At 38.9% G+C, this 23,511-nt stretch overlaps 1 protein-coding gene across 1 annotated transcript; it reads right to left on the minus strand.

Moving 5' to 3' along the window:
• Positions 1-5,940: 5,940 nt before the first annotated feature.
• Positions 5,941-22,477, minus strand: LOC133773581 (prostaglandin-E(2) 9-reductase-like). The gene is made up of 9 exons (XM_062211005.1): positions 22,270-22,477; positions 21,089-21,256; positions 15,494-15,610; positions 14,585-14,662; positions 13,726-13,848; positions 11,327-11,436; positions 10,896-11,061; positions 8,319-8,401; positions 5,941-6,213 (listed from the first exon to the last, which is right to left on the minus strand). Exons 1-9 carry the CDS (start codon positions 22,351-22,353, stop codon positions 6,171-6,173), a joined length of 972 nt encoding a protein of 323 aa, XP_062066989.1. The 5' UTR covers positions 22,354-22,477; the 3' UTR covers positions 5,941-6,170.
• Between the last annotated feature and the right edge of the window lie 1,034 nt (positions 22,478-23,511).

Here is a 23,511-nt window from a genome sequence, read left to right on the forward strand (position 1 = left end):
CCCATCTGTGGGACTTTGCCCCTGCACTCTTCCTTTGATTTTAAATCTCTTCCTTTTCTATAAAGTCTACATCCTGAGAGTTGAACTCTCCGTATTTCAAAACTTTTCCAGAGAGACTCTCAAGTGTTACTGATCATGATCTAGCAATTCTGCAAGCCATGGTTTCTTTCCTGAGAAGAATGAGACCTATGTCAGGCATACCTATTATAAGGCTGAGATAAAGAAAAGAAAAAAGGAAGTACTTCTTATGAATTCATTATTTAGGATTCTTTTCCAGTATAAGAATCCTTTCAACCTGCTAGGAAAAATATTAATTCTACTTCCATATAATGTAAAGGCATTCTGATATCAGTAGTAAAATGATTTTGATCATACACATTGCTCACCTTCAGAGGCATTAAGAAAAGAGTAAATATAGAGATCAACATCCAACTGAAGTTTCTCAGAGACATTACCAAGGCTCATTGGATCAACTGAGATTGCTGGAAAGTGAAACAGGCCTGAAGACATTAGAGAATTTAATTGGGAATTATAACTTGGTTCCATTTTGTTGATTTTCTTTACCTAATATAGATGTTTTTCTAAAGGTTGGGAACTGCTGACCCCAGAAAAACATATTACCCTCTTTTTTTTTTTCCTTTGACCTGATATATCCATATCGATTTGTCCACTGTTTTCCAAGGAGGGTATACTATTCTGAGACCTTATAGAATCCATGGATGTTACTGAATCCTTTATATACTATGTTCTTACCTGTACATAGTGCACTAGTTATATTTTTCATTATTTTTAATTCCTAAGATAAACTACTTTGTGGGAAGAAGGTTTATTCTGCCTTACAGGCATGAGTTTCACATTTAAAAAACAAGTCGGCCCATTTGTCATTATCTGAAGGCAGAACATATGTGGAGACAGGATTACATGGGAAGGCAGGAAGTAGAGTGACAGGAATTATGGTCTTCTTCCATGCATGCATGTCTTTATTTATGAATCATCATGATTTGATCATGGTCACTGAGCTCTATCTGGGTAACCTAATCCAATTAAATCACATACCAAAGGCCTGGACTTCAGATTCTGCAATTGCATTAAAGTCCTTCCCTAATCTATTGGCATCAGAATTAACTCCTTAACCCTTAACCAGGCTTTAATACATAAAAATCAGCCTACACCTGGAAGCCAGATAATATATATATATTTATATATATATTCACACATATATATTATGTATATATTAGTGTATTAGTATTAGTATATATGTATAGGCATTAATATATATTAGTAGTATACATAGTTACTAGTATATATTAGTATATTAGTATTAATAATACATATTATTATAATATATATTATATTCCTATAATAATTTTAACATTAGTATATTTTATATTAGTATTAGTATTAGTATATGCAAATATACTATGTATACATAGTATGCATACTACATCATTTGTTGGATAAGAAGCTTACCATTGCATCATTTCATATTTGTCATTCGCTCAACACACACACATTACGGAAGGTGAAGTTAGTACCTTACAGACACGAGTGTGCAACTGTGAATAAGTTTTCCCAACTGGGAGCAAATAGTGGGTGTAGTCCTCACCCTATGGCTGGCATCATGAATAGCCTTCAGATGAACCAGGTTATGCTCCTCCTCATATTCTTGAACCCAGATATCCAACAGCACAGGCACAAACTAGAGGCAAATCTACAAACAACTCTTCATATCCCAGTTCAGACCAAACAATTCACTCTTTGCTACCCTCAAGTATCCCATGGGTCCTGAAAGTGTAGAAACATTTTGTTCTTGTAAAAAATTACAGAACTATAGATAATTTATACTCATGATTAAATCTTGCACCATGTAGTTGTATATCAACACATCACATTTTACCTAGTGAAAAATCCAGTTATTATTTGTCAGTTAGAAATAAATTTTATAGTAATTAAAATAGTGTCAACCAATAATAAATGCTGATTTGCTAATGGTGGTTTTATAGCTTGATAATGTGTAAGTACTTTTATTATTTATCTTGGAAAACAAAAAATTGGTCAATAGACACTATTTATAATGAGTTAACTATTTTTCTCCTTCTAAGGATTTGCCATCTCCCAATGCAAGCTGTTTACTTCTTCCAATATTTCTCTGGGTCATAAAATATTGAGTATCAGCTTCTGACAGAAACATAGAAATAAACCGCTATTCTGTTTGATATACAAATCACAACAGTTAAGAGAACCGCACCATCTTACTATGTGTTTACTATGTGTTTGGCTCTGGTTTTGCTTTTCCTAATTGGTGAAGATCTTGAATTTCTGTTATTGATGCTAACAATTTAAATAGTGAAATGAACTTTCTACTTGCTCCCCTAAAGCCACATCTCTTCTCCTGAGGTGACTGTATTTTAGAAAAAAAATTGTTGTTTTAATATTAATCAGGGCAAAAAAAAAATAAATAAAACCAGAAAAGACAGCTCAGGAGATGTTGCAAAATTTTCCATAATCAGAGTGCATTGAGGAGGTCAGCCTTGGAAAACTGACTAGTATGATCCTGATTTCCTTTCCATCAAATTCTTGGTATCATTGACCCCTTGGAGGCACTCCTGATAACCATTAGGTTCCAAATAATCTCTGAGGACACCAAATACTATAAACCTCTAATCTAGGAATGGAGTGATCCTTGGAACCTCCAAGCTGCTGTCAACAAGGTCTTTACAGTTTGGTGTAGAAATATTTAGACATGAGACAAGAGCTACACAAGAACTGTGCAAGATATCAAACAGACCTTAGCTGTTCTCCTCCATAACTGTGGAAGTCAATATGTTTCCCTAGAAATGGTGGGAAATTTCATGCATAAAGTGGTTTTTGAAATAGGTAGGAAGCTGGAGGTCTAATGTCACATTTCTTCCTAGTATTAAACCATTTCTGTAAAAAGCAAAAGTAATACATAAAGGTTTCTCCTGCAGTAAACACTGAAAGTCCTATGTCTACCAGGACCTATTGTCAGATTAAGGGAAAAGTAAGGAAGAGAAGTTTAGCAAAGGTTCCAAAGTGAAAGTTGCATCTTGGCAATCAGAAAAGGCAAAGAGGAAGAAGTGTTTATTTCAGGTCAACCTGTATAAGTCAGTGCCATTATCTGTAAAATAATTTGATAGTTGAAGTTATTACACAGAGCGTTTGTAAGAACTCATGAATAGTCCTTTCTAATGCATTCATATCAATTACACTGTTAGTTTATGTTGCCTGTGTTTTTGAGGTTTTTTAATCAGAAAAATAATTTCCTAACTCAATTTTCAATGATTTTCAGATGCTTTTCTCAAGGTTGTTTCATAATGTCAGCGCTTACGTTTGTATCTTTGATCTCATCAGGATTATGTTTTCTATAGGGTGTAAGGTAAAGATCTGAAATAGGATTTTCCCATTACCAATTATGGAAGAGAATCTCATTTCCCAAGTGTTTTTCAATCTTTGTCGAAGATTCATTGTTTGTAGATGTGTGTATTTAATTCTGAAGATTCTATTCTGTTCTGTTGGTCAAAGCATCCATTTTTGTGTCATTTATATGCTGTTTTGTTATAATAATGTTATAGTGTGTCCATTTTCAATTAAACAATGCAATTCCATCTGATCTTGCAATGATCACTGGAAAAATGTCAATTAGAAAATTTTGACCTCTCCATTATTGATTTCCCACTGCCACTAAAGATAAGCAGTTCTATCAATATTATTTTGTCTCTAATGTTACTTTGTGCATCATCAACATAAATGTTTCCTTTTATATAGAACAACTACTCTGTCCTTAATTCCCTATTCTATTCATCTAGTAGGCAAAAGTCAACACACTTAAGACTCTGCCACAAACACTTGACAACAATTTTTGGTTACATTTTGAAGGTGAATATGGATGGCAAGCCTTGCGTGAAGATTATACGTGGACTTTTAAAAAATAAAGCAAAAGGAGGATTTCAAATGTCCAAGCTGTGTAAAAGGAATGGCATAGTCAAAAATTGCCAAGGATGGCAAAAGTGAAGTAGAGAACATAGCCAGAGGATTATGGAATTTTGATAGAGAATATTGTGAGATGTGCATTGTAGGCACACATGGAGATTCTGAGTAGAAATTTCACATCACTACCCAGGGTTTAAGTAAAATGCTAAGCTCGAGATTTGAATTTGAAGTTTACTGATGATTGATAATATTAAAGTGGTGAGACTATCTATGACCATAAGGGATTTGTGAAGACAGAAAAGTGTCCAAAAATGCCTTAGGGCATTTCAAGTTTACAGTTTACATTAATTCAAAGGTGAATCATTTGCAGAAAGACTATGAGATGCACATCTCGGTAGGCTATGTCTCAGCTAAAGGAAATGGCTTGGGAAAGCCTATTTGACAGGAAAAAGGTAAATATGGAACAAAGGTGTACCCAAGTCATGAAAATTGTGTTTCTTAGTGTCTTGATCATGACATTGTCTCAAATTTTTAAAAAAGTGCTTTAAAATGAGATACTGACTCTGTCGTGATTTTCTAATTAGTCTTACCTAACTAAAACCTATACAAAGTAATTCTATATTTGGTAAAAATGTTCTAAGAAAAGAACACATTTAAAGCATTGGGTCTTATTACACAAATTTCATGTATTTCATATAAACAATTTTAAGAACATAATGATACTTTCCCATCCTGCCTTCCCTCCCTCACTTACTCCCTTTCTCCACCTTCTTCCTTTCTTATTTTTATTTGTGATAACATTCGTTCAATTTACCTTATAATCACAAGCTCAACCCTCTGATAGTAAAGAATTCAACAAGCAGTATATATAGAAAAATAACTCTTCCTCAAGATTATAGACAAGGGCTATAACTAATAGTAAAATATCAAAATGCCAATTTCACTCCTATACATTACTTTCTTGTACTTTGTATGTTAGTTACAAGAAATAAGGGAAAATATATAATATTTCTCTTTTTGAGACTGGCTTATTTCATTACATATAATGGTCTCCAATTGCAGAAGTCAGGATTTTGTTCTTTTTCATAATATATAAGTAGTATTCCATTGTATATGTATACTTTGAGTTTTTTATACAGTTATCAGTTGTTGGACATATGTGTTCTTTCTGTATCTTAGCTATTGTGGTTTGAGATGCTATAAACATGGGGGTAAAGATAAATATTTTATTTACTGATTTCAATTCCTTTGGGTAAATTTTCAGGAGTGAAATTGCTAAATCATATGGTAGATCTATTTTTAGATTCCTAAATAATCTTCATACTGTCTTCCATAATGGTTGTACTAGTATATATTCCCATCAACAGGGTATATGCTATTTTTTTCTCCACATCCTCACCAGCATTTGTTATTTTTCTTTATTTTTGGATGATAGCCATTCTAACTTGGGTGAGATGAAACTTCATTGTGTTTTTTATTTACATTTCCCTGATGGCTATTGATGTTACATTTTATTTGTAGAAAATAATATAAAAAAGACTTTTGTCAACATTTGCAAGTAGAGACATGTTTACTTTTTACATCCTCAATCTCACTCACTCCTGACTCCTAAGCACTGTTCCTGGCTACATCCCCATGAATTCCACCCCCTGCAACTGAACATCCGCCCAAAGATACCAAATATCCTAGTATCTGCAGCTATGATCCACAAGCTCCTGGAAGGGATCTCTGGACTCTTGGTCATCCTCACAGTATTTCCATGCTTTATGGGATTTGTACAGTGAGTTTTCTTGTTCCTGGAAGCATTGAGAAGCAATGACTGAAAAGTCTTTGCTGACTGCTCTATAGGCAGACAGTGCTTCCCACCTGAATCCCAGGAATGACTGTGGACTATCTGTTATCATCTCTCACCACAGTCCACAGACTTCTAGGAAAATCAGTTTGAGGGACTAAGAAACTAGAATAAAACTAAGCAGACAAGTAATAAAATCAGTGGTAGGTAAAAATCTTTAATACAACAAGATTGTTTTATTTTCAATAATGACAAAAGTTGTAGCCATGACTTTATACCCCATGGATACAGCTCTAGCTGAGGGTCAGTTGCTAAGCAGCATAGATTAACCAGAAGAGAGTTGCCCAGTCACCAGCATCTGAGGTGTCTCCTGTCCCATGACACATGTGGTAGAACTTGTAGTAGAATCATGAAAAAGGTCTCCACGTTAATATTCATCAGAAAATGGGTAATTTGGGTGTTCAGCCACACTAAAATGAGAAAAATGCACAATCTAAACTCGATGACCACATTTATAGACTACTAAATAAGTGGTTTCTGTGATGCTACCACTAGAGAAAAATAAAATGTTTATTTGGTTATGGATTTATTATCCAACTTATATACATGAGTGTGACTTTATGATAAATATATTTATTCACATTCAAAGTTTTTAAATTATGTTTCTTTACCTGGAACTTAGCATACAGACCATACATAGTAAGAAATTCAAACATATTCTTCTCACGTAGCTACATCTTTCAATCATACAAAGCAATATCCAGTGCTATCTTACATCAGATTTTTAAGGATAATAGAAACATATTTGAACATACTGTTCAATACTAAAAATAGTTCACAGGTTATAGGTTACTGCTAGCAATTGACATCATTTGTATTAATTCTTCAATTATTTACTGATAGCCTATCATGCATAGCTTAATATATGATGAAATGAATTTTATTGATAAGAGATCAATGTCCAAATGCTTCCTGTATTATTTGCATATTTCTATATTTTCCTAACTACTTAAGATATAAAGCAGCAACGCAATCAATAATTACTAAAAATTTTAATTGGAGTAGGAATCATACATTGCTTGCCACTGTCTTTGCCACTCTCCTAATCTTTGCACTATGTCTCTGTTGTAGTTCTCACTTTTCTTTATAGTAATCAAATATTAAAATATAAAACATCCACCAATTTTGAATTTGTATATTTCTCAATACACAAGGTAAAATTCCCTAGGGAGAATTAATATATAATCCTTGTTATCATCATTTATAGAATTGTTGTTTATTGGACAAAAGGAGAGTAAAGATCTTTCACTGGATGTACATTCTCTTTCATTCTGATGTTTTTAATCCATTCTTATTCTTTGTTTTAAAACCTATCTTTAAGAATTCATCCTCTGTACATAGATCACCATATTTCAGAAAAGCATAACTATGTTTCTATTGACTTTATAAGACCAGCCTTTCTCAAGGTAAATGAAGGATTTAAGTCCTTAAAAAAAAAAACAGTGAAAAGGAAAGGGGAAATTTCAAATTAGAAATACATTAACTTATAAGTCTGTAAGGGACAAGTCCATTTAGAGAGATATGTATTTCTGCATAAAGACATCCTAAAGGCTAATTTTCACACTTCTTTTAAGAGCTTTGCATATATATTACTTTCTATACTTATTATTAGCTAGATATTTATGCATAAAAGACCAAGGTATTATAAAGATTAATCCAAAAATAAAAAAGCTATTTTATGAAACAAATTATTGTCACAAGTAAGGCTAATTTCCATCTATTCTTGAAGCTATGTTTGAAATGGATATCGTCAACACTTAAGGATCATCAGGTATTGCTCTAAGCATTACCTAAACTAATGGATTTCTTTTCTTATGATTTCATTATTAGTGTGATGTACTGAAATTCATCACCAAATAAATTTTACTTTAATGTGTAAACACTCACTCTTCTATTTTCTTCCCTGAAAAGGTTTTTTATGAGTAAACTTTCAAGACTTCTGAAATTAGTACTGCTTTGTTTCAAAAATACACATGAAATTTTTTTGCTTAATTTATAAGTTCCTACATGTACATATTTAGGGAAGAGAATGATGTCAAACAAGCTTACGAACATAAATAGGAAGCAACCCACATGTTTTTCAATGTAAGCTAAATTCTTCCAAAGTCTCCATGATTCAAGACTATTTTGTCCAGAAAATCTACTAGTCATAAACCAATCAATCATATATGAATATGGGGACTCTTGTCGTGCATTACAGTTACTGAGATTATTTATTAACTTACTTGTCTGTAAAATCGTGGAAGGCAAATTATCTTAAGGACCTTAGATATAAACAGACATGCGTGTGAATGAAGATGACTGCTGCCTAGGACCACAGGTTGTTGGAAATGCCTTAATCTGATAAGAATTGAAGTTTGAGAGAAGTATGTGTCATTTTACAAACACTGAATTAGGCTACATTGGTGATTCCCATATTGCGCATTCATAGATAGTAGGGCAATTGAAGTTAATGCCTTTCCTACATTCCTCTTCAGAAAATAAATGGAGGCAACACATTTCCAAAGCCACTTACATATCAGCTGGATAATAGCGAAGATTTTTGTTCAGGCCATCCAGAGTTTCCATGTCCTCTGAAGACAATTGAAATTCAAACATCTGTTAGAGAAGTAGATAATATTTGGTATTTTTATACTGAATATTGGCCAATCTGGAAAATCCTGAAAATTTCCAAACATTTTGAGACATGAAGCAAATCATTCTTCAATAAGCGCTGGGTGTTGGGTGGAATGTAAACTAGTATGGAAATTCCTCAGAAATTTGAAAATATTTCCACTTCCCACCCAACCGTCCCATTCCTGGTAAAAATAAATAAATATAATTATAATGTATTGAAATCTTACAACATTACAGATAAAAAGATGTCTCAACATTAATTAACTGTAGCAGGAAGCTGACAGTTAAAGAAGAGAGGGCTGTGAAATTATAAGATCTAGAAGATTCTAAAGGTAAACATTAAAATATATGAGATTATTTAGTAAAGTTCCTTGACACAGTTGCATGTTTTTATATCATCAGTGATGAAAAAAAGAACAGAAAGTGTTGACATTTTGAAAAAGAAAAAGGTATTTTTAAAAGTTCTCTTGAAATTAATGGAGAGTTTCAATTCAATATCAAGCAATCACTTAAAGTCTTACTCTGTGGAAAATAAAAATTTTTTACAAATTTTATATAACAGTTAATTAAATGAAGTATAATAGATATTTTAAATATGAGGTGTTAGAAAATGTTTTACCATATTGGAAAACAAAGCTTTATTTTCCAATGTGAGGAGGATGGATACTGCAGAAAAGAAAACAAACTCTTGAAGAAAGGAGTGAATTCAGATATGTACTTTGCAGGGTGAAGGGAAGGTCATTGATGTGTGAAAGTCTCAGAGCAGGGGGCTGGCACCGGGTTCTAGTCCCAGTTGCTTCTCTTCCAGTCCAGCTCTCTGCTGTGGCCCAGGAGCGCAATGGAGGATGGCCCAAGTGCTTAGGCGCCTGCACCCCCATGGGAGACCAGGAAGAAGCACCAGGCTCCTGGCTTTGGATCAGCGTAGCTCTGGCCGTAGCGGCCATTTGGGGGGTGAACCAACGGAAGGAAGACCTTTCTCTCTGTTTCTCTCTCACTGTCTAACTCTAACTGTCAAATATAAAAAAAAAAAAAAGTGTCAGAGCAACACATTGACAAGTGAGTGAGGGAGATACACAGTGAGAGACAGAAAGACAAAGATCTCTCATCTACCGATTTACTCTCCAATTTCTGCAAGAATCAGTGCTGGGGATGCAGAAGTCAGCAGCCTGGAAGCCAGTTTGAATCTCTAACAAGGATTATATGCATCCAAGCACTAGGAACATAGCTTGTTGATTCCTATGGGGTGCATTAGCAGCAAGAAAGAAGCAGGATTGGGGCTCTAATCCAGGCATTTCAGTATGGGCAATGGGAATGCCAAGCAATGAAACAAATTCTTAATTTTGATATTCTTTCTGAAAGTATATATGCATGTCAGTGGTATCTTACACACATTTCATGTGGTATTTTAAATACACCAGTTGAATTAATAACAAAATTTAGAGAGGGACTATAAGATTTTATAGATAATGTAGTAAAATATTATCCTGTTCTCAAATATAGAAAAACTTCCAACAGCCACAAAGATTTAACTACACAAGAGAAAATATACCATAAAAAAATACCATAAAAAGAATAAAATTTGTGAGAACATGCTTTAAAACAGTTACTTACTCATTTGAAAGGCATGGTTTCAGAAAGAGAGGGAAAGACAGAGAGAGAATTTTTCTAATTGCTGGTTCACTCCCCAAAGTGCACAATAGCTGAGGCTGGGCCAGACTGAAGCCAGAAGCTAGGAGTTTCATACTAATCTCCCTTGTGGGTGGCAGGAGCCAAAACACTTAAGCAATCCTCCACTGTTCTGCCAGGCACTTTAGGAGGGAGCTGGGTCAGAAGTGAAGAAGCCAGAACTAGGACTGGCTATCTATCACCCAGAATTTCAGTTAGGTCTGGTCTGTTCAATGGTTATAGAACTTGTCAGGGCAATTGTATGGCAGTTCTGAGAAGGCTTTGCCTGTATCCAATCATTGCCTTTGGATTATTCGCTGTGATGAGGTGAGGCCTGGGATACTTAGCTGGAGGATGACAAAGTACATGGAGGAGCACTGAGGCATCCCATGCAATGCTCAGTTAACATCATAAAGGGAGCTGCCTCATTTACGATTCCTGAGGGAGTGGATTACAAGAACATGAGAGAGCTCAATACAACCCAAGGTGGATGAGTTCAGGCTCTGCCCAGGCTAATTCACAATCCACAAAAGGATGTTATAAATTAGTTATATACAATCATCTGTTCAGAAGGTATTTTTTATTTTACAACTACAATAATAATAGTTAAATAATGGTTTCTTAATTAAAAACACAGACACAGTTAATATATTTATATGGTGCTTCACTAGATAGGAAAACTAAAGTGAAAACAATATGAAAATTAAGCTATATGAATTCTAAAATTGCAAAAAATATAATGTGTAAGCCAAATCGACATCTTCCGAAAAGGAATAAATCCCAAGGACACTGAGCCCCACATGCCCATCACCTGAATGTTCTCTTTGATCTCCTTCTCTATGAAACTCTTGGCCAGGACCACAACCCCACGCTGCAGCTGGTAGCGAAGGGCAATCAGGGCTGGACTTCGCTGGTGCTTTTTTGCCAGGGCACAGATGACTGGATCTTCCAGGAGAACTGGGTAGCTTTGGTCCACCCTGCAAGGAGCAGGAGAAAAATTGACCTCCTCATGCTGAGCATTCAGTTTGATAAGGGGCTTCCAAACAGACGGGGGACCCACCCTAGACCAGCGCTTCTCAAAGGTGGACCAGCGGTGTTATTAGTATAATGTGAGCTGTTTTACAAATATAGATCATCCCCCTCTTTGAGTCAGTTGAGACTAACTCTATAAAACTAAGTGTTGTACACCAATAGTATTTCATCAACAGTGGGTTTTATGTCATCTTTTTGTTTTCCTTTTACCATTTTGGATCTCGACTTGATCCCAGAGCACCATAGGCAACCAGAACAATGTCTTTGGACTTGCAGAAATCTAGCAGTTTGCTCTGATTGAGATACGGATGGCATTCCACCTGTGGATAGACAAGTTTGAGAAGTATCAGGGTATATGGGGAAACTGAAAAGTAAAAGTAGCTGAATTTAGAAGTGAAACATGAAAATTTAAACTCAAAATATCATCAAGTGAGGTTTTTAAGTTTACTTTGAAGGCTTTATTTTATTTGAAAAGCAGAAAGAGAGAAACTGAAAGAGAGAGACCAATAGATATAGAGAGGGAGAGAAAATAGATTCTTAATTGTGCAAATGTCAAGTAAGAAAAATAAATAGCATAGCTAAAATGCAAATAACTTTGCAAACCCCAAAGTAATAACCAGTTAAGACAAATATCATCCATGAATGCCTATCTATTATGTAAAATTTATTCAGGTATATCACATCCGCTATTGAATATTATTATCAAAAATGACCAAATTACCACTTATGACCAAAACATGCATCACTAAATGTGGGAAAAGTATCTTTCTATGCTGTCTATTGGAATACAATTTGATGAACACAGAATTATAAGGACGTCTTCATGACAAAAACATTTATCCTTAATATATAGTAAACCATCCAAACCCAACTTCTAACTTACAGAAAGTTGAAGTAGAGAAGCAAATGATTATTACAAAACAACAATCTGATGAATCTAGAACAACTGACAAAACGTGCATAGATATCACAGGAAAAAAGATTTCTGAACTTTGAAGGGAAAAGCATGAGAAACATGGCAGAATTCTATTTGTGAATTACTATTTTGTTGCTCTTAAAAGAGAAGCTATCTCAGGCTAGTAATAGAAAATTATAATACTGAATGATACTAAATGACAAGAAATAGAAATTAAGTACTTTAGATCCAATTATGAAAACTAGAACTCTATGTGACAGTGTTTTCTGTCATAGGAGATGTTTGAGTTCTATAGGGATGAGCAATCACTAACACATTATATCGAGAGGTTCAGTTTATGTATTAACATAAACTTTGGACATTTGAAAAATATAACAATATGAGAACAGGAGAGAAAATACAGATTATCAGCACTATCAAAATTTCTGGATGTATGAAAGTTCTTAAAATATAAACCAGAATAAGGTTGGCACTGAAAGCCATAATAATTTGTATCATTTTTCTTGAAAATCAGAGTACTACATTATTACAGAGCAAAGTGATAGATTTTATAAGCTGTATTTTCATGTCAAATATCTTTACTGAGTGACTGTACGATGTTAGATACTAAGTTAGAACATAGAAAAAGCTAAAAATTGATGTTGATGCACAGTGTGATGAAGGCAGAAAGCAGAGATTCGATGCAAATGAAAATGAATTAAAAAATGAGATCAGCTTAAGTTTTGCTAAAATTTCCTGAGTGCGATGTGGCTAACAATAGAAAACCATGAAAAGTAAATTTCTCCCTCTTCCCCAGGTTATTTTCCTAGTATCTGATAATCTTTTCCTGTTCAAGACACTGAAAAAATAGATACCAAGAACAAAGTTTCAGATGTATAGACGCAAAACAAGCCCTTGCCACCTATCTTCTCCTACATTCACTTTATCTTTATTTACTGCCCATTAGATGTTTTCATGGCCTTCTCTGCTACATTGAGTGACTTCCACATCACATTCAGTTGGATTAATAAATTCAACTTCTTACTAGTTGAAACTTGACTGCTCCTTTCTAGACCACCTTTACCTCCACAAATTCTTACAAATATTTGAACACTAGAGTCTCCTCACCTTTTCAATAAGGCATCATCACATACAGAGACAATAGAGGGCCCTACTTGCCCCTCCGCAGAGACATGGGTTCTGTCTTTTTTTTTTTAAATTTTTTAAAATTTTTTTAATTTTTTAATTCTTTTTTTTTTTTTATTTTTTTGACAGGCAGAGTGGATAGTGAGAGAGAGAGAGACAGAGAGAAAGGTCTTCCTTTTTGCCGTTGGTTCACCCTCCAATGGCTGCCGTGGCCAGCGCATCTCGCTGCTCCGAAGCCAGGAGCCGGGTGCTTCTCCTGGTCTCCCATGGGATGCAGGGCCCAAGCACTTGGGCCATCCTCCACTGCCTTCCCGGGCCATAGCAGAGAGCTGGCCTGGAAGAGGGGCAACCGGGATAGAATCCGGTGCCCCAACTGGGACTAGAACCTGGTGTGCCGGCGCCGCAAGGCGGAGGATTAGCCTGTTAAGCCACGGCGCCGGCCATGGGGTTCTGTCTTGAGAATCTTCTCCAAAGCATACTTTGAATGAGAATGGAGGATCAGTGGACTCTTGTCTGTGGTACAAGAAGAAGGGACTGAAAAGCAGAAGGAGAGAATGCGTGTTGTCACCTGGTTGCAGACAGGCTTGTACTTGAGCCCTGGCTTCTTCAGAATCATCTCCAACTGCCTGCGGTTGAAGTTGGACACCCCGATGGACTTGGCCAATCCTGCATCCTTGCACTTTTCCAAGGCCTGGGAGAAAAGATTATGAAGAAATTTTTTCCACGAATGGCTAGAATAATATAACAGATGATAGCACCATTAGAAAGAGATGATAATGAAGCTAATGGTCATTGACTGAAAGTGAAAAAAAAGAATATAGAGCAGAGAAGGAGATGGTGACATTAAGAAATCACAGTGTCCTCCATAGGAATCCAGAGAAATACGTGAATGAAAAAAATGAGCCTGCTCTTTTTGCCCCTTATTATTCTCCATTTCTTTCTGTGACCCCACTCCAGCACAGTACCCTTAACAATGGCATGAATTTCCACAATTAGAATGCATAACCCGGCCGGCGCCGCAGCTCACTAGGCTAATCCTCCGCCTTGCGGCGCCGGCACACCAGCTTCTCGTCCCGGTCGGGGCACCGATCCTGTCCCGGTTGCCCCTCTTCTAGGCCAGCTCTCTGCTGTGGCCAGGGAGTGCAGTGGAGGATGGCCCAAGTCCTTGGGCCCTGCACCCCATGGGAGACCAGGAGAAGCACCTGGCTCCTGCCATCGGATCAGCGTGGTGCGCCGGCCGTAGCGCGCCTACCGCAGCGGCCATTGGAGGGTGAACCAACGGCAAAAGGAAGACCTTTCTCTCTGTCTCTCTCTCACTGTCCAAAAAAAAAAAAAAAAAAGAATGCATAACCCTTTCTGTTAAGTTTAATTGTGATCTGATGCCTCCTCTTCCTGCTTTCTTTGTACTCACTCCTTCAAATACTCACCTCCCAAGTGGCACAGATATCCACTATGTCATATATTATTTTTCCTTGTTCATCTTTTGGGTATAGCTCCTTCCCAGGCTAGAATAAAAACAGTAATTTTACACTGTATTACCAGATTGAGAAATGCACACCCTAGCAACAAACCCAGATGTATTTAGGTTGGGAAAAACAGACTTCAGTGAAAAATGTGGAGCAACATTCCACAGTCATATAATTGCAACATGTATTGCATATGAAGTGGTAAAGATTATCATTATGCTACAGACATCGTCTCTTCTCACATCTATTGCATGTCTATTAATGAATACTATTTTCTAGGCCGTAATGGTGTCCCATGGATTTATATTACTTTGTCTGCTCTGTTCTTTCATTTACAGAAATATCTCTGTTTCACTGTGAAAATCAGTAGCTACATGACCTTGATCTCCACCAATAACAGATTTTAGACTTTACCCAGGCTACACAATCAGTGTTCCTCAACTCTTGAGAACATGTGTTTCAAACAGAATGCACTTGAACCACAGAACATGGATCAAGGTTGTGTTATAAAAAACTGTAACTAGAATGTGGATCAGCTCTCAAATAATGGCCACGATTTAGAATTCTGCAGAGCCATATATGCCACCAGGAAAAGGCTCAGACAAAAACTCATTAATCCAGTGGTAGTGTTGTGGAAAACCACAGATAGAAAAATTTTCCAAAGATGACTTAAAATCTCTGCCTTACTCATGAGTTGGGATCCCCGTTTACAGACTCTAGTAGACAATATGCTTAAGCCATGTAGACCAGTTTCTCCAACTTACCTACAATAAGTTTCTAAAAATTTATCAGTATTATTTACTCATCCATGAAAACGATGGTCACACTGACAGCTAACGTGTAATAAATTCGATGTTGCTAACTGCCTACCTTCATAGCTACTGGGAAATGCATAAGGTACAGATCAACATAGTCCAGTTGAAGTTTTTTCAGTGATTGCTCCAAGCCTGTTCGAACCAGCTCCGGTCGAAAGAAAGTGCACCAAAGCTGCAGGGGTTAAACAGTGGAAGTTTTAAAGAATGAATACATTAGTCAAATCTCATGGTTTCTTTCATCTAACATTGAGATTTTTTTTTCTAGCTAAATACTAAGCAATACTGAAGGAAAACGATCCCTTCCTTTTGGATTTCATGTGCCCTGACATGACATCAGAACCTCTACATTGGTTTAGATATTACTCATAAACACACCAATTCATGGTGGATATTACACCAGAGACAGATATGCCATCAATTAATAATAATGGCCATTGTTTTGATTATGTTTGGCGGAGTTTACAAATCAAAGAGGTAATAAGATTGAGAAAGACACAAACAGAAATATTATAAATGAAGGAACTGAACAAGTGAAAAATACAATGGGGGGCCAGTGTTGAGGTGTAGCAGCTAAAGCCACTGCCTGCAATGCCTGTATCATGGCTCCTGGTTTTGGAGCAGCCCACTACTACCGTTGTGGCCATTGGGGAGTGAACCAATGGATGGAGGATCGCTCTCTCTCTCTCTCTCTCTTTCTCTCTCTCTCTTTCTCCTCTCTCTCTTTCTCCTCTCTCCCTTTCTCCTCTCTCTTGCTCTATTCCACCCCCTTCTGTAACTCTACCTTTCAAATACATAAATATCTTTAAAAAAAAATAGAAAGCCTTAACAGCAGACTAGAATAGCAGAATAAAGAATATATGATATTAATGAGCAGTCTTTTGAAGTATCACAGACAAAAATATAAAAGACAGAAAATTTTAATGAAAAAAAAAGTCAAGTATCTCTTGAATACCATTATATGAGTCTTTGCTAAGAAAATCTAGTCAATAAATTCCCAGCAGAACCCCACCCTCCCATTTGTAGAAAGTTATGAACATCCAACTGCATGAAACTCATAGAACTCCACTCAGGCATGATGAGAGAACATCCTCACCATGAAAAGTTTTACTCAGACTTTGAGAAGGGAAACATAAAGAGAGGGTCCTAAGATTTTCAAGAGAAAAACACAAGGCCACGTTTAAAGGCCATCCCACGAGATTCATAGATTTCTCAGCAAAAGTACTAAAGGCCAGGATACAATGAGGAGACAGAGTTTAAATTCTGGAAAAAAAAGAAAAAAAGAAAAAAGAAAAACCGCCAATCCACAATACTTTACCTAGAGAAACTTTCATTTGTTATTGAAGATGAAATAAAGACCTTCTTAATCACAAAAAAAAAAAAATCATCACTACCCAGCTAACATTAGAAAAGATCTAAGTATGTGTTACACACTGAAATAAGTCTTTCTCTCAGTCTTGCCCTCTCACTCTGTCATTCTACATTTCAAACTAATTTTTAAAAATCTAAAAAAAATTATTTTGAGAGGGTGAGGCTGTGTGCTGCTGGCGCTGCCTGGGACCCGGCCGGCCAAGCCGCGTGCGGAGGCGCGGGAGGGCGCCCCGCGCCCACAGGGGTAGAGCCGGGCGTCCCCTCGGCCCCGGAGGCGCGGGCTTTGTCTCCTGCTGCTCGCCGCGCTTCTCCAGGCCCCCAGCGCTGCTCCGGCCCTGACCCCAAAGAACTTGGTGGCGTCCCCCGGCTTTGCTTCCTCGGGGTCACCGCCCTCGGGAGGCCAGGCAGCCTCGCCCCCGCCTCCTACCCGCGCGGAGACAGGGGTCAAAGGCAGCCCGCGTCACGTGGTCGCCGAGCAGCACCAATTCGGCCGAGAGAGAGCCCAGGGAGAATCCGGGTGGAAGCCGAGAGATCCAGCCCCGGTCCCAGCGCCCGGTCCCGCCCCGGCCCCCGCCCCGGGGCGCTAGCCGCACTCCCTTCGGCCGCCCGGCCTGCCCGCTGTCTTCTGGCCTGCTGCCCAGCCCTCCCAGAGGCCCTGACGCCCTGGGGCACTTCTGCTCTGGCAGGACCTCGTGGGGGTGTGCCATGGTGACATAACGGGTGGGTCGCAGAGGAAGGAAGGAGCCAGACCAGCCTGCGGACTGCGCCCCTGGCTGGGAGGAAGGGCCGGGGGCCAAATCCTCCACTCCTGCTGCCCACCAAGGGCCTCGCTTCCCAGGTCTCTGTGAAGTTGTTGGTCAGTGGACGACTCTCGTGCCTCCCCGGGTGTGGGGCCTTGGGGTGGCCAGGGCAGGCCAGGCCTCCGGCGGCCGAGGGCCTGGGGGTCCAGAATGCCTGCTCTGGTGTGCCTCTGGAGGCTGCAGTCGGCCGGGCAGCTGAGCTCAGCCTTGTCCCCAACTCGCCATCTTGGGCTGCGCAGCGCTGTGTGTGTGCGCTTCCCGCCCCCACACCTAACTCACTCCCCTGACCCTGCTCTGGAGCTCAGAGGCCTCCCGGGCTGTCTGCAGGGGTTCGGGGGGCTGTCCCCAGGCCCCAAGCTTCCGGCCTCTTGGCCTGCTGGAGCACCTTCCGGTCTCTCTCCTTGTCTCTCAGTCTCTGCGGGCGAAGCCGCGGACAGGGTTTCTGGTCCCTGGTCCCGGGGTACGGGGCTGGTCCACCGTGGCAGCGCGGCCTAGCGTCCCGCAGTTTGCCTTCGCGCAATGAGCAGGCAGGGAGCCGTCCCCGCTGAGACCCAGAGCTGGAGGCTGGGGCTGCCATTTGGGTGGTGGGCAGCTGCGTGCCAGGAGGTTGGGGCCTGGAGCGGGTCTTGGTTTCGAACGCCCGGCCCCGAGACCCGAGAGAGGGGGCTGAGGCGCAGCCACGGAGCAGAGCCCAGCAACCTGAGGATTCCGCGAAGGCAGGCTGGAGCCGCCACTGGCTTGGCGGGGCCACCCCACGTCTGTCCAGGCAGCCTGGAGGGCCAGGTCTGGCGGCGCGGCAAATGTGGGCTTGCTGCCGGCGGGCCTCCTCGCGCAAGTGGCCCCACATTGCTCTGTACTGCCGCCCCCTGCTGGCCTCCGGGGGGGGTCTCATGGGGAGCCCAGGCGCTGCTGGGCTCCAGATGACAGCCCCGAACTCAGCCACGAGCTTCTGCCGTGAGTGCCCACACTTCTGGTCACCAGTGGATCCCACCAGCAGCCTGTGGCAGAGGGCCCCACCGCCCACCCCCAGGTGCCAGAAAGCCTCCACTGGGCTTGCGCATGCCCAAGCCGGAGGGGGGCGCTGGGCCCAGAGCTTCCTGCAGAGAAGGTTTGGGGGCTCACTCATGCCCGCAGGCGTGTTCTTGAGGCCTCCAGAGGCCAGCCTCAGCCTCTAGGAAGGAAAAAAAAATATTTTGAAAACACGAAAGACCCTGGCCAGAGGTATCACAATTCCAGATTTTAAAACATATTACAAGGCTTTTATAACCAAAACAAAGGTAGACAAGTAGACCACGGGGAAAGAATAGAATCCTCAGTTCCAAAACCTCAAATCCATAATCAAATCAACTTTAACAAGCATCATAAAAAGTATTCTGTGGAGAAAGAATAGTCTATTAAACAAATGGTGTTGAGAAAATTAGATTTCCACAGGTAGATATTTGAAGCAAGACATTTACCTCACTTATAGACAATAAAAAAATAAACTAGGGGCCAGTAGTGTGGCATAGCAGGTAAAGCCACCTCCTGCAGTGCCAGCATCCCATATGGGAACCAGTTCAAGTCCTGGCTGCTCCACTTCCAATCCTGCTCACTGCTAATGTCCCTGGGAAAGCAGCAGAAGATGGCCTAAGTCCTTGGGCCCCTGTACCCATGTGGGAGACCTGGAAGAACTCCAGGTTCCTGGCTTCTGACTGAATCAGCTGTGGCCATTGTGGGTATTTGGGGAGTGATCAAGCAGATGGAAGACCTCTCTCTCTTTCTCGCATTACCTCTGCCTTTGCCTCTCTGTACCCTTTCAAATAAATAAAAATGAATTTTTTTAAAAAAAGAAAAATCATCTCAAAATGTGTGATATCTAAATTTAAGATCTGAAGTGATCAAGCTAGTAAAGGAAAAGATAGAAAACCCTGAAAAAAATTGTCCCAAGCAAAGATTATTTAGTAAGAATCCAAAAGCACAGGGAATAAAAGCAAAAATAGATAAATGAGATTTTATCAAGCTAAGAAGCTTCTGCATAGCCAAGAAACAAGCGAAGAGCAAATCAATAGAATGGGAGAAAATATTTCCAAATTATCTATCTGATAAAAATTTAATATCCAAACTGTATAAGGAAAACAATAAACTCAACAATAATAAGACAAACAGTTATGTTATGAAATATGCAAAGGACATGAATAGATATTTTGCAAAGATGAAACAGAAATGGCCAACAGACAAATGAAAAAATATTCACGTTCACTAGTCATCAAGGAAATGAAAATAAAAAACTGCAACTAGGTAGCATCCCACTACAATTAGAATGACTATTATCAAATTAAAAATAATAATAATAATAAGTGATAGAAAAATTGTGCTAAAAGGGATGTCCTCATACCTAGAAATGAAATTAATACAACTATTATGGAAAATAGTCTGGATATTCTGCGAAAAACTAAAATGGATCCACCATGTGAGTCAGATATCACACTTCTGGGAATATATGTCAGGGAAGTGAAATCAACATATGAAAAATGTATCTGCTTCATGTGTTTATAACAGTCCAATTCAGCCAAAAAAAGGAAGAGCAACATAAATGTCCATCAACTACTCAAGAGTGGATAAACAAAATGTGTTTGATATAAATGATAAAAATCACTTAGCCACAAAAATGATTTAAATCCTGTTACTTGCAAAAAAAGTTGATGAAATTGAGGCTCATTACATGTAGAAAAATAAACCCAACACAGAAAGACATCAGCCATAGGTTTTCTCTTTCATGGGGTGGTTAATGTATAGATGGAGATATGAAATGTGTATGCATGTCATATTACATGACATCGCTGAATTTTACCATCGATATGACAATATACCCTGATCTCTTCAATATATATCATTGCTATATTTCACACATTTTGTGATATTATCTTCATGTTTTCAAAAAAATAGTCCATATGCATATATCTGTATATGTGGGAATATGAAAAAACATTAAAAATTATTAAAACTTAAGAAAATAAATAAATATAAAATATAATTAAAAAAGAAAATGTGTGGGTTAAGTATGGAAATAAGAACAGCTTGTAGACACCTAGAGACTGAATCATATAATTGTGGTTGGCACTGTGACATAGTAGGTAAAGCCACTGCCTGCAGTGCTGGCATCGTAAATGGGGGCCAGTTCGAAAATTGGCTGTTCCACTTCTGATCCAGCTCTCTGCTGTGGCCTGGGAAAACAGTAGAAGGTGGCCCAAGTCCTTGGGCCCTTGTACTCATGTGGGAGACCAGAAAAAGCTCCTGACTCCTGGGTTTGGATGGGCCCAGTTCTGGCTGTTGTGGCCATTTGGGGAGTGAACCATTGAAGTAGAAAACTTCTTTCTCTCTCTGCCTCTGCCTCTCTGTAACTCTGCCTTCAAATAAATAAATAAATATTTAAATACTATAATTATCATTGACACAGATCACATTTCATTAATTAACACATTGACACATCCAATATCCAGTACCTTTGAAGTGTAGAATATGTCTTCTCTCTTCACAGTGCCATCTGCAATCTTGCTTCGGATGCCCAGACCCACTTCCTCTTCATTTTGGTATGCATGAGAAGAATCAATATGGCGATAACCAACATCTATAGCTATTTTGGTGGCCTCCCCAGCCTCACTCTTAGGAACCTAGAAAATTGCCGAAAGTATTATTTGAAGATCCATGTGATTAGAATTAATTCAGGCATCATAAATGACTTTCACAGGAATCCTTTTTTATTTTCATGTATGAGAATAAGTCTGAATTTTTGGGAAATGAATGAATCTCAGTTTTGCTGGATCTTCACTACTTATTAGCGAGAGGCAGCTCAGAAACCTCCCAACCTTGTGCCACCTCACTAATCACTGGCAGCAACGTTTCTGGAAACTATGCCAGCTTTATTGATTTGATGGAAGGATCAAAGGATGCAACAAAAAAGTTAATATCATGGTCGTTATTTATGTAGTGAATATACAAAGTAGAGTTACCACAGGGGAAAATTAAGTTCAATAAAACATGGAAAAATACAGTGCAAGCTTCTATACATCCCTTCCAGTGGGGAAAAAAAAAAAAAAAACAGAACACATTCAATCCTGGGAAAATTGAATTTGACAGCCTTTAAAAATTATCTGTAAAGAAAGCTATTTACATTCAGACAAGTTTCTCAGAGGTGAGAGTAGTATAAGGGAAAGTCTGCCCAAATCTGGTAATTAATCTGCAGTGCTTAAGACTAACCCGTGAGCAGAACACCGCTGCTCCCTTTCTATGTTCTATGGATTTCCTCTCTAGTGACAAAAATTTCCCTGCACCATTCCATATTGGAAGGAGAAAATACTTCTGGAAATAAGAAAAAAGCAGAGAAACAATGGCAACTGCAAAGACCAGGCAGGTAGTCTTGTTAAGGATTAGCATTTTTCTCTTTACCCAAGTGAAAAGACTGAAACAGAAAGCAAAACAACTCTCCAGGATCCTCAGCAGGGGACCACAGCATCTGTCAGGAAGAGTGAAGTGTGTGACTAAGTTCAGTATTCTGCATGAAACAGCTGTAGCCTGGGGAACAGGAGAACCAATGAAGCCTGTTGTCATACAGAAATTGTCTGCCTTCCCACCACCCTAAGTCTATTTTCTTTTGTCCTCTCAAGCATAAAGCAACTGAGATTACCGCATCGGGTGCATAGGTGCCAAGTCCAAGTACAGGAATGGAGTGACCATCGTTTAATGCCACACGCTGATGTTTAGGATCCATTGCTTCCACTCTGCTGGCCAACCACACTCTGTTTATTTCTGGTGCCTTCGAAGGAATAACAGGAAGTCAGCACTCACTTGCCTATATAAAGTTCTATGACTTGTGGGAGGAGTGAATTTAAAGCAGTATAACAAACTTAAGCAGAGAGTTCAGAAACAGTTCACAATTTATTTGAAAGAAAGTTTTTAATTCAGATAAATAAACCGTTAGACCTATAATTTTTTTTTCCTTTTCAATCTCTCACAGTTGTACAAATACCTACAAGATTGCTCAAGCAACTATTGACTCTATTAGATAGAAAATCATGTGATATCTATTCTCTTGCAGCTTTGTTTATTTTTGTTATGAGGAAATCCCTTCTAACCATACATTGTTTGAAACAATTAGCTGTCTTACTCTACACACATAAAGATTCATACAGAGAATTAAGAAATGATTTTTGAGAAATTTTTCAACATTCAACCTCAATGAATGAACAGAGTTAAAACTAAAGAGATAGAAACAAGATGATAGCTGAGTAGAAAGCTCCAGTGATTGTCCCCTATAGACACCAATTTCAACAGATATTCACACAATAACCCACCTTCCCATGAGCTAAGGAAGCCAGTAGTATAGTGAAGAAACAGCACAGAAACTCCATAATTCAGCAGAGGAAGAGTGCAGATTCACTGCCAACATGTTGTCACAAGCGGTTGCAGCCTCTACCTTGGCTGCTTCAGGCTGGTGAGCCCATTTTGATGGGAAAATTTAAAAAGTAAGAAGGCACTTCTACCCCAAGCAGCAAACACAACAATGGACCCTGGATGCAAAGAATTCTGCCATCATAACTTACTATAAATCCAATCGAAAAAGTCATTCCTGCATTCTAACAGGGACAAATAAGCCTTGTGGGTACAATTGGGCCCAACATGGAAATGGTTACCACAGAGCCATTCCAATATAAACCTCTACACTTCAGTGAGCGGTGGGAGCAGGGCATCTTGGATAGTCAGCCTTTAGCAATCTGAATAAAAGAAGAAATGCTCCATCATAATTGGGGACCGTATTCTTGCCAATCGCTTTCCCTCAACCCACTGAAATGAAAAATTGCAGTTTGTGCCGGGTACACATACACCTGCCCAGTCTGAATAGACATTTGGAGCTCCCTGCACACAGGGA

The sequence above is a fragment of the Lepus europaeus genome, chromosome 14 (genome assembly GCF_033115175.1).
Source record: "Lepus europaeus isolate LE1 chromosome 14, mLepTim1.pri, whole genome shotgun sequence".
NCBI classification, from domain to species: domain Eukaryota; kingdom Metazoa; phylum Chordata; class Mammalia; order Lagomorpha; family Leporidae; genus Lepus; species Lepus europaeus.